Raw genomic sequence first — 18,754 nt, 5'->3', positions numbered from 1 at the left:
TAAAGGTTCAAACAAAACTTGATTACATTTCGTTGTTTAACTTTAAAGTCATATTTCCTCACCTAAAAATAAAAGACCAATTTGTACTTGCGGTAACACGCCCACAATTCTCTCTCCCATTTTCAGTAATGATTTTATTAGCCTGAAATTCAATAAATTTCTTATGCATTTTCTAATTCCTTTAATAGAATACCAGAAATATATCCCTGTGGCTGCAATGCTCATTTACATAAACGAATCATATCAAAAGCTTTTCAAAGGTTTAAAGGGTTCTCGTGAATGGCAGGGCCAAGGGACAGTGAAATTGCTATATCGAGAGGGACAAGACTCTAAAGATTGACCATATATATGGTCAGACCCCAAGCCACCTCTCCACCCAAGCTATGACCAAGGAGGACCAGGCAATGGCTGCTGATGACTCCTGAGATAGATCTATAGGCTCCCCAAAGAAACTAACGAGTTTGAGCGGGACTCGAACCACAGTCTGGCGTTCATTAGTCATGGACGTTACCACATCGGCCACCACAACCTTTTCAGCTAATTTGTCGAGTTACCTGCATCAAACTACGAGTTTGCTTAGCCATCTGTATCTACTTATTTACGCAACAGTTTCTGTTTTCTTGTATATATATATATTTGTCGTCGTGGATGGCCACGTCCATATCTCCTTGCCTAATCTAATCAGTATGTCACGACTCAGTGGTTTTCTCTTGGCGACCTTTTACATTCCTCATATTTTACAGTTTTCTTTTGCTTTTGGATACTGGCATTTTAATTCAATTCTCACTGAAGGACGAAAATATCACAATTTTACTTTCCTCTTCTGGGAATTTTCGACAAGTACTCGATCTTTATTATCTTGAATTTTGGACCCTAGTTGTTTTAGAATAAATGCCATGCCATTTTCAGCACTAAATTTTCAGTTAGATAAAAATATATAGCTATTTTTTTTTACATATTTTATTATTGCTATGACTGAACACAATACTTTGTTCGTATTTCAAATGATAAAGAAGAGAAGGGATTCGCGAGTGCCCACACCCCCCCCCCCCTCACATTCAGTCACCCCCGTTCGATCTAATGACTAGTTGGGTGACCTGTGTTTACACTACAACCCCACACCCTGTAATCACCACACCCACACCCACAGTTATAACCCACGCTGCCAGCCCACACTGTCCCATTCGTTCACTTGCGGTCGCGGGAATGAATAATTTTGAAAAATGTCTCTCTCTTCACGATAAGAACTAAAACTATAAGAAATGTTTAATAAAAAAAAATAATAATAAAATAGGAAAATCAAATTGGTTGCATGATTACAATTAGCTAATAATGTAGCCACGTCTGCTCTCGCAACTTACGTTAACTTGGCATAATTCGGGATAATGCAAAGCTAACTTATCCTATAGGGAGAAAATGCACCTAGAATGTCATCACTTGAGTTAACCTGTCAATTACTCGAAGATTGTCCCAAGAACGAAGTTAGAATGGCCAATCCCATAACTTGAATTGAATCAGCACAAATTTTTTATTGTGCTGGTAGGGCAGACGCTTTCCTTGCATATATTCATCATTGACTGGGTATACCTTAACGCAGTGAAGGGGTTTGCGTATAGACATGATTAGGTTAGGACCTCCCTTACTAGGATAGTTTGCTGCGAACAATCCTGCCAAGGTCTCCCACCACCATCAATCCGCAGTGGCCAGCGTGGTGATAAAAAGTTGCCAAACCCCAGATAAGAATAAGGACATGTCTATGGCCTTTGTCATGCAGTGGCCTAGAAACAGCTGAATTTTTATCGATGGTAAATACAGTTTCTTACTTTTATTTTGATTCTAATTTTTTTTTTTTTTTTTTTTTGATAACCGGAGGGCAGAAGAGGAGGCACTAGGGGACTGGGCAGCATAGGCCTAGACGTAATAGGCGGTTCAACCTCATCCCTCTAATTTTGACCGCCGTCCCGGCTGGCCCAAACGGCCCTTCCCAAAACAGGTGGAAAAGATAGAAAAAGGACGTGAAAGGGGAAGTGATTGAATGGGTTAGGATATAAGGATGGAAGGAATTGGGAGCAGGATGGATGAAAGTCTTCTAGGACATTTCACGAAACTTAAATGAGACATTACGATCGCAGACGACATACCACAAAATCATTCCTGATCATTCATTCACCAGATCTGAATCTCTCTCTCCTCTCTCTCTCTCTCTCTCTCTCTCTCTCTCTCTCTCTCTCTCTCTCTCTCCTCATTTTGACATTGATCAATGGGCACGGCGGTAAAAACGATGGTGGTCTCAGCTTTAAAATGACATTGGTTCTAATGAGAGGGGATAATCAGGAGAAAAAAAAAAAAAACCTTAAGACATCTTATTTTGTTATAACGCATTTGTATTTGTATGCTCTATTATGAATGCCAATGAGCTAAAATAAAGTGCATTACTAATATAGAGTTAATAGTATCAGACCCTGAATTCTTAGAAGGCATGTGCTGCAAAAGGAAAACTCGCCTTGACCTGGGTACATGAATTAACATGACATACTTGAACAGTGAGTGCAGTCACTGTGAAGAAATCTAACCTTTGGGTAACTGATACCGCTGGGGTGAAAATCACGTAGGGGTGATCATATCTTCGTTATTTAGAATAGATTCAATAAACAAGTTTCCTAACAGTGCTAGCCTTTGTGGTCAGTAATCCGACATGATATTTTCTTTTAATTTATTGCAATTTTTTGCTATTCCATTTTTTTTTCTTTCTAATGTTTGCTAATGACAAAACCTATCAGCCTAAGTCTTTTGCTTGGCACTGAAACCTTATGATCGATGCTGTTTCCATTGGGCACGCTGACAAAATATGAGAGAAACTCTCAAGGATGAAGGGCACGGTGTGTAAGAGGGAGTGACAGCTAGAGATATCAAATGGGGGTCACACTGAGGAGGGGTCACAGGAGTCTTCATCATGTGGTCACGAGGTCAATTGGGAGGAGGTATTGGGGGAAGGGATATGGAGGGGGGGACTAGATGAGATATAGGGTGGTTATATAGTATCTCGAGGTTAAGGGGTGCCGAGGAAAGAAGAAGAAAGCAGTGTGCGAGTGTATGTGTTTGACCATGTGAAAGGAAAACAACACCATAGGATTTATTTTTTCAATCCAGAGACAAAGGATCATTCAGCGACTAACAAAATAAACACAGGCCGTCGGAGTGACAGGAGGGCACAAAACGCAAACAAACATACTTATGTAACATCAATCTTAGAGAGAGAGAGAGAGAGAGAGAGAGAGAGAGAGAGAGAGAGAGAGAGAGAGAGAGAGAGAGAGAGAGAGGCCTCAGCGAAGCACGACAAAAGGATCCGCCGATGACTTGACCACGGAATTCCCATTAAGACCAGAGGAACCCTGGAGAAGTTGTGGCAGCATCATGCGCTACAGACCTCTTGGAAGACCTTAGAGGCCTTGAGAGAGAGAGAGAGAGAGAGAGAGAGAGAGAGAGAGAGAGAGGGGGGGGGGGCTATGGAGTTAGCTTACTTTACAATTACCTTCAAATCTTTGAATTTGGCCTTGACTTTAATCCAAACGCTTTACATACCAAAACAAAGATTCTCCATTTAACACAATAGAGATTTTTCTTAAACATCTTCCCACGAAGGAGGAGGAGGAGGAGGATGAAGAAAGAGAAAAGGTCTCCATATCGAAGAAGACCCACATGATGGTCTGAGCCGAAGTGATGATGTGGTCTGTCACTGTCTCTGGTAATGATTACTCGGCAGCACATGATTAATAAGGAGAGGCAGATCGACTTAGTGATTAGAATTGAGATTAATTCCATCATCTAGATGCTGCCATCCCCTGTCGCATGTAGTCTTCTTGTCCTTGCTGCTGCTGCTGCTGGTGATGACCTAATTTCGGGTCATCCATGCCTTGGGTCGTTTATTATGCATTTTGATTTCTGCTGTTTTTCTAGCATACATTAAGTGCCCACTAGATGGGAAGTTAATTCTATGGCACACTTTTGAATTATACAAGTAACATTGCCTTCATTACCTTTATTATTATCCTAATAAACTTTCCATTATTCAACTGGAACTTTGTTTCGATATGAGAACTTTTAGACACTCAATTAGACCTTGGTTATGGATGCTTAATGTGGATGACTTTACCTTAGAATAGATAAACAGAATAATAGATTGCAAATATTGGTTTTAAGGTGAATTTTAGCAATTTCTCAAATCGAATATATGCATGTTAGGAGCCCCTAAATTTGATGCACACAGGGATACAAGTTATCTTAGGATGTTTTATTTGTTATTTATTACTTATCCATTTATTTCCTAGTTTTCATTCCTCAATGGGCTATCTTCCCCGATGCAGCCCTCAGGCTTATCCTGAATGAATAATAATAATAATAATAATAATAATAATGATAATAATAATAATAATAATAATAATAATAATAATAATAATAATAATCTCTGAGAGTACCATTAAAACCCATCAAATATTACCGCCAATCGGTACTCGATGTCGACAGAGAGAGAGAGAGAGAGAGAGAGAGAGAGAGAGAGAGAGAGAGAGAGAATGGGCGTCGCCATCCTGAAGCTCGGCATTACATCGTGTCACCGATATTGTTCCGCCAACGCATCATTGCTCAGTCGCTCACTTTTATGGTTTCCGATCTCCTTTCCCGAGCCGCGGGAGAGCGATCTAATGTGCTTCTTATTATCGGCTGTGGCAGACTAGATTCCGGTCTCTCTCTCTCTCTCTCTCTCTCTCTCTCTCTCTCTCTCTCTCTCTCTCTCCTTTATTCGCTTTCTATTTAGTATCTGTGTCTGTCTTGTAGACGTTTTACGCCGTGGGGAGCAGTGTTTCTTTGCGTGTATATATATATATATATATATATATATATATATATTAATATATATATATATATATATATATATATATATATATATATATATATATATATATATATATATATAAACTAGTGTCACAACAGCTATGGTCATTGTGACCAACGATAAGAAATTTTATCTAAAAAGCAAAAAATTAGTAAGAGAGTCTTAGCAAGATAAAAATACATCTTTACATTGATGGTAAACTTTCATTTTGGTTTGGCCCAACTATTTACTGCAAATAACGATGCCACCAATCGCGTACCCATTTTGGCCATAGACGGAGAAACGCTTGTTATACACGACCCTTTCCTTCGCTCGATTAATAAGGATTAGAACCACTAGCCCACCGCCTTGAATCTCGTCTTTAAAGGATTCTCTCATCAAGATAAATGAAGGTCATCATGGCGTCTATTATTTACGGCAATCTTACGAACTTTGAAGAAAGAGGTGAAACTCTCTCCTTGTACGGCTATGGGTTCTCAAGTACGGACGCACATTATCTTAATACGGACATTAGGCGTTAATACGGACAAATAGCGGGCATTACTTGTCACTGGCGTTCATTACGCTTCTTTTTATTTGTGATTAGGGGTTACTATTAGCTTGTTTGGTCGTCATTTGGCTTTTATAAACTAAAATGCATTTATGACTCATGGCATTTCTGTCTTGTATTTAGAACTTTCCGGATTTATTAGTTTAAGAGGAAATAATAAAAAGAATATTAGTTTAAAGACTATGTACTCCATGCCTGTATATCTTGCACGGTTATCTTGTTTGCCTAAAATGAATTCTTTCAGATAGCTGTAAACATATTTTTAAAGGCTAACTTGTATGACTTTGAAAAGGTAAATCTCAGAGACCATTCACTTATTTATGGAGAAATGTTTCGTAAAATCAATCTATACCTGTAAGATCTTGTATCTTTGTAGCACGTCAATCATTATTATTTCTGTGTTTGTATTCATGAGTTATTCATTCTAAAGAAACTAGACACTCTTTTTTCCTGTTTTTGTCTTAGTCAGGAGTGTCCTTGTGATTATTCCAGCGGATCCGTACTGCTTTTCTTGCTTTCCCTTTGATCGCTCCAGCCGTTTGAACCAAGTGTACTCAATATGCTTTTTTTTTTCATCTTTGATGTTTATTCATTATTTCGTTCCTCCCAAAATATTGTTCTAGCCGGGGCCGGGTGGTCACTAACAGTTAGCTGGGCTTGGAGGTGCCCAAAAAACCCTCTTACTCTTCGATAAAAATATTTAAACTTAAGCTGTTTAACCTTTAGATAAATTCATGGATTTGAGCCATATGACCATCCACAGGGTCAAGGGGGCCATTCAAACACCAGGGTGTATTTATGGAGAAAACCACCCAGTTGCAATACGTAATAACTTCATAAAAAAGATTGGATAGTTAGATGTAAGAAAAGAAGCTGGAACATAGGTTAAGTAGAGGGTACGAAGTGGGTGCAACTAGTAGTTGCTTACAGTGCACCGTGGATGTACAATGTTGTCACTACGATTGAATAGGGTACTAGTTACTAGAAAATCACGAATACATTTATGCCTTCTGAAACTAATCTGGAATGAAAATACAAAAAATGAAAATTCTCTTTTCCTCCCCCAGCTAATCTTTTTTTCCATAACATATTCTCAATTCTTCTTCTTCTTCCATTTCTTTGAAGAATATCCCGGCCGAATATCTAGCATTCTTTTGTTGCTCAATCTACTATAGTTTTCATGTTCAATGTCTGAACAAGTCGCCCCTGATTGGTCGTTAATATTGTAGTTTCTCCTCAAAGGTCAGCTTCTGTATCCTCCTGTGTGTTGTTTACGCGTCCTTTTAGTAGTTTCGTGTAAGCAAGTCTAGTTGTTTTTATTTTGGTTGTTTTGGGGGAAACGTTGCAACTTGTACTGTATTTGTTTCAATTTTTTTTATTTCATTAGCGATTCGATATTTACATTACAGAGGGTAACAAACCCTTGCTTACTTCTTGCAGTTATTGTATAAAGCAAGGCAGGTTATTTTATTATGTCAAGGTATGTAACGTATTCCACAACAGACTAAACAAAAAGCTTAAAGAACATCAAATCGAAATGAATAAAATTCAAATTCAACCGAGGCTCACCCCTCTCTATTTCACTTCAGTCACAGACCACCGAGACAAAATATAAGAAAAAAAAATTATTGGGAATCCACTCTCAATAGGTTACCAACATTGGAAAGATAAAAACAAGCAAAACATTGCTTTCAGAATTAGACCAAGCAAAGGGCAAAAGGGTTACCAAAGGCCTTGTTAGTCGATTGGCATGCCATCCTCTATAATAAAAATGGTCTTGTTTTTTATCCAAGCGCGAAAATAGTATTCTAGTATTCCTCGTGCCCCAAGGTTTCAGTTCATATCTCACAGTCTTAAAAAGGCCAGGTAGAGCAAACCTCAGTTGCTTTATTCTATTTGTTGTGTAAAGGAAAACTATCTAGGATTGACATTTGCTTTATTGCCCTGTTCATTACTGCTCTAGTAGCTTATTTGTTTCCTCATTTCCTTTCCTCACTGGGCTAGTTTTCCCTGCTTTTCCAGTTAGGGCTGCGGCTTTGCTAGTAATAATAATAATAATAATAATAAATGTAACACCCATTGTCGTAGGATTAAAATTCCCTTACTGCTGTCCAATACCCAAATAATTTGAGTAAATATACAATTCATATAGATTTATAGATCGGCTGCGTTCATTACGAAGGCATTGTAAATCAGAGCGCCTTCGATCCCCGACATTTGAAATCCCCCTGAACGAGCCATGTGTTGTTTCGTCGCTAAAGGTAATAGTTTTTAAGGGGGACGGAGGCCGAGCTATGAGATTGTCCTGTGTGGCACAGATTGGCAGAAAATATGCGAGGTATGTTGGAAGGTATGTCCAATATCCACCCCTCAGGTCGGCTTCCTCTCACTTGTCTCCCCTCGGATATCGCTCAAAAATGAAGGGGAAAAAGCAAAATGAAGGGAGGGGGCTTTGGGGGAGGGCAGGTCCTGATGGAGATGTTATTACCCTCCTTGGCTGCCTTCCCCTACCCAAAACTCCCATCTCCCACCAATAACCCTATAGGGCTCTCTCTCTCTCTCTCTCTCTCTCTCTCTCTCTCTCTCTCTCTCTCTCTCTCTCTCTCTCTCTCTCTCGGAATGGCCAGGTAATCCATTGATTGTCCTCCTTTATTCCTTTTTCGAACACGTACTTTATATGTGAATGTATGCACGTATGAAAATCTATCTTCAATTCTACGGTCCATATTTTAGGTCTTTGGCGTAACTAAAATCAGCATATAGCATAGCAAAATATCAAAAAGGCAAATCTTTTCAAGAACAACAACAACAATAATATCATTATCATTAAGAATGTGCATATCAGTACACACTTGAACAGTGAATGAACTGTATAATATTTTAACTCTCGGTTGTTACCCCAATACTTTTAACTAAACTTTTATATAGAAGAAAAAAATGCAGCCGGATATTATGACACTTACTAAAACAGGTTGATTATATAGAAAATATAACAGTGATTATTGTCCCATAATACATATATATATATATATATATATATATATATATATATATATATATATATATATATATATATATATATATATATGTATATATATATATATATATATATATACTTATATATGTAGATATAAGTTTATATATATGCATACACACAAACGCATACATTTATAGGCTACACGCGTGTGTGAAGAGAAACATATATGCGAGTCTTTAGCAAACAAGAGAGAGAGAGAGAGAGAGAGAGAGAGAGAGAGAGAGATTGGCATCGGAACACGGAAAGACCTCCTGCAAGTTCAGCGTCCGTGTCGGGGCGGAGGACAGTGTTGCCAGAATCGTGGTCACTAAACTCATGCTCGGCTGACCTTGCATGGCACACTCGTAGCGGCAAACCTATCCAACCTTTGGAAAGAGTTGTGTACAGAAGGGCGGAGAAAGGTCTCTCTCTCTCTCTCTCTCTCTCTCTCTCTCTCTCTCTCTCTCTCTCTCAATTGGCCGTACATCTGGGATTGAAAATGATGACGGTCATGCGCGCACAACATGAAGACAGGTGTACTAGTCGTTGGGGGAAATCGGTAACAAATTACGGTGAAATAGGTACATGTAACGCATGGCCTAGTGCCTATCCTGCATATCATCTCTCTCTCTCTCTCTCTCTCTCTCTCTCTCTCTCTCTCTCTCTCTCTCTCTCTCTCTCTCTCTCTGTATTCGCCTGTATGAAAGAAAGAGAGAGAGAATATGAGATTAACAATGCATTTTGAAACTATTCTTAAGTATAAGGTTATGTTCACTGTTAAATTTTTCCTTTTTAAATATAGGTATCCCTGATAAAAAATATTTATCATTGCCAAGTTATAATTATGGGTGTTGAAAAATGAAAAATATTACCGAATGTCCTTATTTATAATCCTATCGATTGTTTATTTCCAAACGGGGCTGAGATTTTCGAAGGGAAAACACATTCAACCTCGCAATAAACTTTCACAAAATCACATTATGAGGAAGAACAGGAAACATCAGCGATAAAACCTCGGCAGTGTACGCTTCTCTTGATAGACAATGTAGCGCCTATTTCTCCCAATGTCCCTTTCTCTTCCCGAAAAGAAATAACAACATTTTTATGCATTATATCCTCTAGAGTAACTCTCAATATGTGTTACTTGATGCCGAATGGAAAGTTCCTCCAAGAGTTTTGCTGTGGGGAAAACGAAGGACATCAAGCCATCGGGACCGAACACTTCCGAAACCTTTCGGACTGACTTCGTTACTCAGACGTGTCATTTTTTCTTATTTCAAGAATTGATCCATTTCCTGCTTCGTAATTTCTTGTTTTTATTTTTCTCTATCCGTTAATGATGGTGAATTTATTCGCAATTGGCATTAATGGAGAGGCCTCATTGCCGATAACGTAGACGAGAACTCAGGGTTCGGGACTCTGTGATGCATTATGGCTGGTCAGTTGTATAAGTAGGTGGTGGAGGCCTCCGAAAATTGCATTGTCCTTTCATGCTAGAATTGTATCGACAGGATGAGAGCGTCTCTAGAGGATCTGGGAGAAGATTAGCCAAGGGGCGAATGAGACATTTCTTTCACACCCTCTCTCTCTCTCTCTTTACACATTTTTCTTATTATTTAATAAATTGCATTGTGTTTTCTTACCAAATTAAATAATTTTATCAGAATAGTATGTGTTAACGAATGTTTTGTTATTTATTATTCATTTTACAAAATTCAAAATTATGAAAACTGGTTACATTCTATAAAATGTATAACATCGTTTTTGTCAGTTGTCAACCATTATGATGTCATAATAGCTAATAGAATAAATTCAGTTCGCTTTGTAATAATGCTTAAATCCGTCTTCTTTTGCAGAACCTGCCCGGTACGTGTGTGGTACTTGTGGAGCAATACTCGGATCAGCGTGGTCACTAGTTCAGCATGTTCAGTCCTCCCACGGCATCATCATATACCAAGAGGCCTCAGGTCCCTCTTCCTTTACGACACCTACTACGCCACCAGGCCCACCAAGACCATCACATTCATCGCCTCTGGCTTCAGTTTCATCAACAGCAACGACTTCAACAGGCCCCCATCCACCACCTTTGCAATTACTCGACCCATCCAAGGTTGACCTTACGAAGGTGGACATAACAAAGGTGGACCTGTCTAAAGTGGATCTCAGCAAGATTGTTCCCCCAGTAACTTCAGGTGCAACACCCTTGCCACCCCACCCTCCAGTGACAACACCTTTACTTGATCCATCTCATCCCTTCAATTTACTGCGAATGCCACTAGGGGATGCTCGTGCCCCTTTCCCTCCTGGGCTTGCACCACCTTTCGTGAGGCCTGGTCATGATTTCCGCATGGATCAGCTTCTCCAAGAAGGTCTTCGTTTGAATCCGGCTTTGCTACCTCCGCACTTTGAAAGGCCGCCCTTTCTTGACCCCGGGCTGGGTGCACCCCGCCATGCAGCGCCCACGCCCCTAACTTCAGGCGGTGATCCAAACCTTGATTTTTACTCGCAGAGACTTAGACAACTCGCAGGTACTACAAGCCCCACAAGCTCTACTTCACCTCGTAAACCTCTACCTACTCCCCCATTCTCTTCTCCAAATGCACCTACACCCTCCTCTCTTGCCCCTTCACAAACACCCACTTCAAGTGATCCAGGACAAACTTCCTCAGATAAACGTTTCAAGTGCTCAACCTGTAATAAAGCATTCAGGTGGGAGAGTAACTTGGCTATTCACCAAGTAATTCATACAGGGGAGAAGGAGATTCGTTGTCCTAAATGTGATGAAATGTTGCCAACACCACAACAGCTACGGATACATATGAAAGCTCACAAGAAAAGTTCAAATACAGAGAGTGCATCTCCAGACTCATCCCGCCCGCAAACAGAGGATGACAATGATGAAGAAGAAGATGAAGAAGAGGAAGATGAAGAAGAAGACATTGATGAGGAGGAAGATAATCCATCGGTCTGTGAGAGTGCAGATGAAGAAGAAGAGGTAATTGAGGATGACATTTGTGATGAAGAACCAGAGGATCTTTCAACAACATCAAAGACAACACCAGTCACCTCAGCTCATAGTGTTTCATCAAGCAACAGTGACTGTTACAAAGTTAGCAAAGCTGATCAACAAAGATCTGTCGTAGGTGAACTGATGGATAAATTTGGCCTCGCAAATATATCAGCATACAGTGAAGCTTATCACCAAGCTCTGAAAGAATCTGGCCGCATAGCTCACCATCACATTGGAAAGGATGGAGAAAAAATTCATACAAATGGAATTGAAAAGACTATAAAACTTAGAGAAGATTTAAGCAAGGGTCTTCTGGCTACACAACCTAATCTTGATCTCGCACACCAAACGCTTTTAGGTGCATTTGATCACCCGTATGATGCCCAAAAGCGACTGGTAGGAACTCCACGGGAAGGAAGCCTTTACGCAGGTCTTTGGCTTCCAAGTCTAACCGGATCAGGAACAACTCCTAGAGATTTGTTCCCAGGACTTCCTACGGCAGAAAGTAACTTTTTGCACCGTAAGCTTCTGAGTGATAGCTCCTTGAAAGCAACTGACACTCCTGTTAGTCTACCTAAGCCAGGTACAAGCTCTGCACCCGGAACTCCTCTCTCCTTAGCCCCACCAACAAAGAGAGAGAGCAAGAGGAATGATACCTGTGAATTTTGTGGAAAAGTGTTCAAAAACTGTTCAAATTTAACTGTTCATCGTCGATCGCATACAGGTGAGAAACCATACAAGTGTGACCTTTGCAGTTATGCTTGTGCCCAGAGTTCAAAGCTAACAAGGCATATGAAAACTCACGGCCGTCATGGCAAGGATGTGTACCGCTGCCGATTTTGCGATATGCCCTTCAGTGTTGCCTCTACTCTCGAAAAGCACATGAGAAAATGTGTTGTGAATCAAAATAAAAAAGGGTTGTTTCCTCCTCTAACTGCTGGAGGCCACGAAGGTCTTGATTACAAAGGCTTACATTTTACTCCCGTTATTAGTGATGATTCCTCAAAGTCTGGTAGCATATTCTCTCCCCATTTTAATGTTACTCCTGCTGCAAACCCCTCCAACGAGGACACAGGCGATTCATCTAACTTATCAGGCGTCGGATCTTGAGATTGGGCCCCCCTTGTCACGTCCCAGTTGCCACCACCTGGGGCTCAGGGGCTCCCTCCTTCTGCACTGGGGTTTCCCAGGACGGCTACTCATCCATGGGTCTCCTCAGGCTGCCCTCCACCTCCGCTGTTGTTGAGAGGGGTATCTGGACCTCTTGACCCAACAGTACCACCTTGGCCATCTTCCATGTCAATTCATGGTCCTGGGACACCGCCACGAGCACCAGCACCACCTACCTGACCCCCGGCAGATGCAGTGGCAGTAGCAGGGCGAATGGTGTAGCCCTCACATTCCCACACCTCGCGTCATGTGACTTCCCAGTGAACAGTACCCTTCTTAAGCCCATAGGGTATGGGTACTTTGACATGCTAGTCCTGTGTGTTGTACGGTGGTGAGAGCAGCAGCAGCGGTAGCCACAAGGAGCAGCACGCGGACACTCGGCCCATTGTTCCTATTGATGTTATGTGTTGTGTATTGTATGTTGTCTTACCTTAACTGGTCACAAGAGTGGCAGAAGGGTGCCACATCCGAACTATAGTGCCACGTTAGAGCTACCAACAGCTGAGTTGTGATCCCCTGAGTTTGAGCAGAAAAAAAAACCGGAAACAGACTAATATTTATCAACCAAATTATATTTTCTTGCAAGAAGACCTATAAAGTATTACTGAATGTAAAGGGAAATCGTTAAGTTATTGATTTATTCCCTGATGTATCTTTTTTGCTCAACGCTCTTGTGATTTGATATAGGTCTTCCCTTATCCTATTTCTCTTTATTTTATGTACTGGAAATAGATTGAGTGGGGAGAACATCTCCTTGATCTCTTTGTTAATTCTGTTTTATCTTTAAATTCACAAATGTTTTGAGGTTTAAGTTAACAGCAATGAAAAGTTTAGCCCGATTGTTAATTTTTATTGATAAGTCAGAAAAGTTTTTCAAGTTATTTGGTGCAAAGATGGCTACCCCCTTTTACCTCAGGGACGTGAACTTTGTGCGTGCAGACGGTTGCTGCTGCAAAGAAAATGTTTTAATAATCAAATGATATCCAGTGTTTTGCTTCAAGAAACAAGAAGATTGCACTATGGTGAAACAGATTCTTTTAAAATCAGATGAGAAGAGCATAAAAATATCAAAGGTATTTTTTTTTCGTTTTAAGCATAAAGTTAGTTGACTTACTGAACTGTTACATCCAATTGGTTGAGTTCTCATCTTTTATGCAATCTATTTGTTTTTAAGCTTGTTTTGGTTTTCCCATATGTCAAGGACATGCTTGTTATTGAGACTAGATTTTTCTCTGAAGTGGAAACAAAGAAATATTTTGTCAAGTATAGTCATTTGAGGCTAAAATCATAGATATAATGACTCGTTCTCTGGCGATTCACAGATCTGGTTCTTTACTTCATCAGTCAAAGACTATGAATAAGGACAGGAAGTTGATTAAATATTTATAATGCAGAGGTTTCCTCCCAGCTTTCAAATGCCCTTTCCTTGCCAGTGATAAAAGTTCCTCAATCTATTATTATAATTATTATTATTATTATTATTACTATTATAATTATTTGTTTTAATTTTGTAAATTATCGGGTCTGTCTTTGAGGGATACCTGTCGATTTCAATGTAATCAAAATTGGTATATAAGGCTTGAGTTGTAAGTTTTTCAGTTACCAAAGCGACCTTAAATGTAGACGATGCTTTTGACCTTCATATTTCAAACGTCCCATATTTCCTCAGGATTTGAAACCCCCAGTATAAAGACAACATACTGGGAGCCACAGCTAATACCAAACATATTTCTTAAATTTAAGTGGACATTCTAGAGCGAAGCTTGCATAGGTAAAATTCAAAGAACTAAGATTCATAAAATTTGTTGAGAATAATGAAATGGCCCTAACTGGAGGTTATCCATTAAAGGCGCCATTTACCAGTAGATATTACTGGAATGTTTGTCTAAACGTTCATTAGAATTACCTTACGAGTTTTGCTGAAGAATAGAAGCTTATATACAAATATATATATTTTTTGTAGTTAAGTTTTTTCCCACTTTACCAAAAGCGCTTCGAGTAATTTAACCGTACAAGAACGGTTATAATCACAGGCTCCCTTTTGGAAAAAGTGCGAAGAATCTTATTATTTTTTAATTTCTCTTTAGAAATAAGTCCCCTCTGCTGGTCACATCAGTATTATCTTGATTTGCTTTGATTTCATCTCGAAGTTCTTTGATTTCCTTACTTTGAGTTTTCTGCAATCCAGGTGAATGTTGCGTCACTGGGATAGTTATAGGTTGCTTCTCAGCGAAAGCTTCCAAAAGTGTATTTAATATTTTTTTCCAAACAAAAATATTATTTTCTTATTTTTTTCGGCTACATTCCTCTATTGTTTACTTGTACAATGTTATTATTTTGTGTAACTTAGGGCTAGTATGCTGGTTTGCTTGGAATTTATTTGTTGTAGGCTATAGTTTTTATTTTCGCACTGAAGCTTCCGTTTCGATTTTTTCCTTCATACTTGTTTTTTTTTTTTTTAATTATGGAATATGGTGTTCCGTAGTGAAGGTTGGTGTGTGCCATAATAGGAAATATCTTACACGCAACGTGGAAAAAGAAAGGCTTTGATAACTGATCCCTATTTGGTTAGTAATACAGTATACATCAGGACAAACATCTATTTGACAAAATGACGTCCTAATCATTGTTTTCACGTATTATCATTGACGCTTATTTATCCTCTATGAGAAGAAAAATAAAAGAAAAATGACTAAAGACATAGTTTGAGGGATCAAGTATGTTATTGCTCTAGCTAGGGATCAAGAAGTTATTGGAAAGAATACATGGATCAACATCGCCCCGCGTCCCCCCCTCCCCCCTCTAACCTTCCTCTCATCCCTCCCCTTCCCTTATCTTCCTTCCATTTCACCTTTTATCGTAATGTGTTATCCAGTGTCCTGGGCTTTAATTATCAGTTTAATGCGGACTCTATGTCCTCTTATAAATAAACCAAAGATAGTGAAAAGATTACGACTTTGCAAAACCCCCGCCGAGCCGTGAAAATTGTAAAAGATGTAAAATGAGGAAAAAAAAAATTATGAAAAAAAAGGCAATGGCTGCCGGGTCGAGCTTTGTGTTGTATTTAGGACTGTTCTCTCTATCCGTTGTAAATAGTGTAAATAAGATAGTTTATATTTGTATATGTAATGATAGATTATAAAGAAAAAAACTGCTATGAAGTTTTATCCCAAATTTGTACAATCACAGTTATTATTACAAAGCTCCATCTCTGCACCAAATATCTGACTTTTTGTTTATCTCAGAGTATTCCTTCATTATTATTATTATTATTATTATTATTGGTTATTATCATTATCATTATTCATTGTCAACGCATTGTTTCAAAATCGTCCTTTTTTTGAAACTGTTCTTATGTCTCTCGGTAAACCGATCATTTATAAATTCTGTGACTAGACGTACCTGGCCTGCGACGCTAAGGCTCACTTTATCTTTGTTGTGAATAGGGAAACTAGCTCTTAATGTCGCACGGCCTCTGAAGGACCGGAATCGCGCTTGCGTGTGTGTGCGTGTGTGTGTTTTTGCGTGTATGCCCTTGCGTGTTTGTTTGTTTGTTCATTTCCTCTTAGCTCTGGCTTGAGGTTCTTCAATAACACGGCGATTATAGATGTGGTTGTACCGATGTCACTATGAGGCCAGGGGGGTTCTTACGACAGGGTAAAAGGTAATAGCAAATAAATACGAGAGTAATCAAGCTGAATCAACGCGTGCTGCTAAATAAAAATAAAGAAAACAAACAAATAGGTAAATAAAGCAAAACCTGGCTCATTTGTACACACTTCTTTGTTGCAGAGATAAATCAGTAATCCCAATGAAAACAAAGGTTTATTGGAACGAACACTTTTATAATGAAAAGATGTATGTTCTTTCTATAATATAAACAAAAATAACGCACTACAGAATATTACTGAAACATTTAGCCCAGACTAATTAAAAATAATATATTTCCGTAGATGGATTGCACGAAGAGGGTAACTGACGATAAAGGTTGTCGAATGTCAAAAGTTACAGAGTAATCAGATTAAAGGTATCATGGTAACCTTTATTTAAAGTAATAAGATGCCATATTATAATAAAAACATAACTGAAATTATTACAGTAAATTCATATCGTTTGAAACTTTTTGGAGAGTTTCAAACAACTAGAAAACTTTTGTTTTACTGTATTTCGAGTGTCCACTCTTGTGTAAATTGACGTTGCCTACTGCCACTCTTCGCTATCCATCTCCTCTACAAGAGAAAGAGAAAGATAAGTGGTTTTGCAAAGGAAGACCGAAGATGCTCCCAAAGGCATCTTGTGTCCGTTAAGTTGGGCTAAAGCCGTTGTTAATTGTATGCACAGTTTTTATTGAAATTAAGATTAAAAACAATGTAGTGATATGATCTTTACTGTAAACAAATTGAATTAACTGACTGTACGGATTACTGATTTTTATTAATGTTGTTTACAATCATTGTGAAGCTGATTCCTCCCCTCCCCTTCCTTCCCCCGTCCCCCTAACCGTTTCCACTCTTTTGTGATTTTAGAGGGACAGAGACTCACCTTAACAGGTGCATAACATTTATAAAAATTTGGTCTTTCGGTCACCGTTTTGTGAAAGCGGTACAGCATGCTTTCTCAATTGCTCTTTCTGATGACTATGTTTACTATCATTCTTTAATTATACATACATATACATATATATATATATATATATATATATATATATATATATATATATATATATATATATATATTAGAATGGTCGTCTTTATGGCTGCCCAATTATTTTCCAATTCATTTCCCTAGTAAATTAAATTCTATTTTGTAGAGAAAGTACGCACAAAGGCTAAAATAGACATAAAAAAATAATGCATCTGAAGATGTAGGAATTCTCAATTCGCCTGATACAAATTAGTCTCGCCCCCTTTCAACATCTCTCCGACCTCCTGTTCTCCCTTTCTCCTCTTTCTTACCCTCTTTTCTTCCTCCCCCTACCCAGTAACCCCCCCGCCCCTACCCAAAAAGTACCCCCGCGTGTAAACAATGCTGCTTTTATTATATCGATGGTGCAAATCTACGTAGGAGTCAATTATGTACAGTCTAACTCGATCCTCTGCTGGCGATGGTCACGTGGTTTCCTAAGCGATCCGGTTGATAATCTAAAATGATAAAAACATAAAAAAAAAGATATAAAAAACCTGAAAGTGTGATGCTGTGTGCGAGAGAGAAATAAAAACCAAACCTAGCGGTGGAGGACTGAAATTTATACTACAAAACTGTTCTCGGCCTATTTATTATTATTAGAATGAAATTGGCGAGAGGAATAATCTTTGTACATGTAGAATTTAATAAATGTATTTATCTTCGTCAAAATATATTGTTTTTCTGTTTACCTTCATATTGTTTTCTTAAGGAACTTTGTGGTTAAATGAATTATTCAAATACATAGTATTCGGAAATCATGAAAAATTTTTATTGATATCAGTTCATGAAAATTAAGTCAAGGAAACTTTCAAATAAAAAATATACGATTCAGTAATTGAATCAATAAAAATATTTTTGCCGCAATTATAATCAATTCAAAGAAGACGGTTATTTCCATCGAAGAAAAGACCATTTTGAAAAGATTAAAAGTATTTGATTAAAAACTTGATAATTTCAATATTTATATGATAAACATGACCAATTAGAAGTAATTTATACAAAAATTTAATAATCAAAGTATTTCATATACAAAATTAATAAAGTGTTTGATACAAAATCTTAATAATTGAAAGTATTTGATACAAAAACTTGATAACTGGAAGTATTTGATATAAAAACTTGATAATTAAAAGTATTTAATACAAAAACTTGATAACTGGAAGTATTTGATATAAAAACTTGATAATTGAAAGTATTTGATACAAAAACTTGATAACTGGAAGTATTTGATATAAAAACTTGATAACTGAAAGTATTTGATTAAAAAAATTGATAATTTCAATATTTATATGATAAAGATGACTAATTAGAAGTAATTTATACAAAAATTTAATAATCAAAGTATTTCATATACAAAATTAATAAAGTGTTTGATACAAAATCTTAATAATTGAAAGTATTTGATACAAAAACTTGATAACTGGAAGTATT

The 18,754-nt window shown here is 38.1% G+C and overlaps 1 protein-coding gene across 1 annotated transcript; it reads left to right on the top strand.

Moving 5' to 3' along the window:
- Nucleotides 1-10,306: 10,306 nt before the first annotated feature.
- On the top strand, nucleotides 10,307-17,308 carry LOC137630251 (B-cell lymphoma/leukemia 11A-like; the record flags this gene model as incomplete). The annotated part of the gene is made up of 1 exon (XM_068361707.1): nucleotides 10,307-17,308. A coding segment is annotated over one exon (2,271 nt), but the record flags the coding sequence as incomplete, so codon positions are not given.
- Nucleotides 17,309-18,754: the final 1,446 nt, after the last annotated feature.

Source organism: Palaemon carinicauda, chromosome 38 (assembly GCF_036898095.1).
Source record: "Palaemon carinicauda isolate YSFRI2023 chromosome 38, ASM3689809v2, whole genome shotgun sequence".
In the NCBI taxonomy this organism is placed as follows: domain Eukaryota; kingdom Metazoa; phylum Arthropoda; class Malacostraca; order Decapoda; family Palaemonidae; genus Palaemon; species Palaemon carinicauda.
Note: the sequence above shows the minus strand (reverse complement) of the source record. Positions and strands in the feature narration are given on the sequence as shown.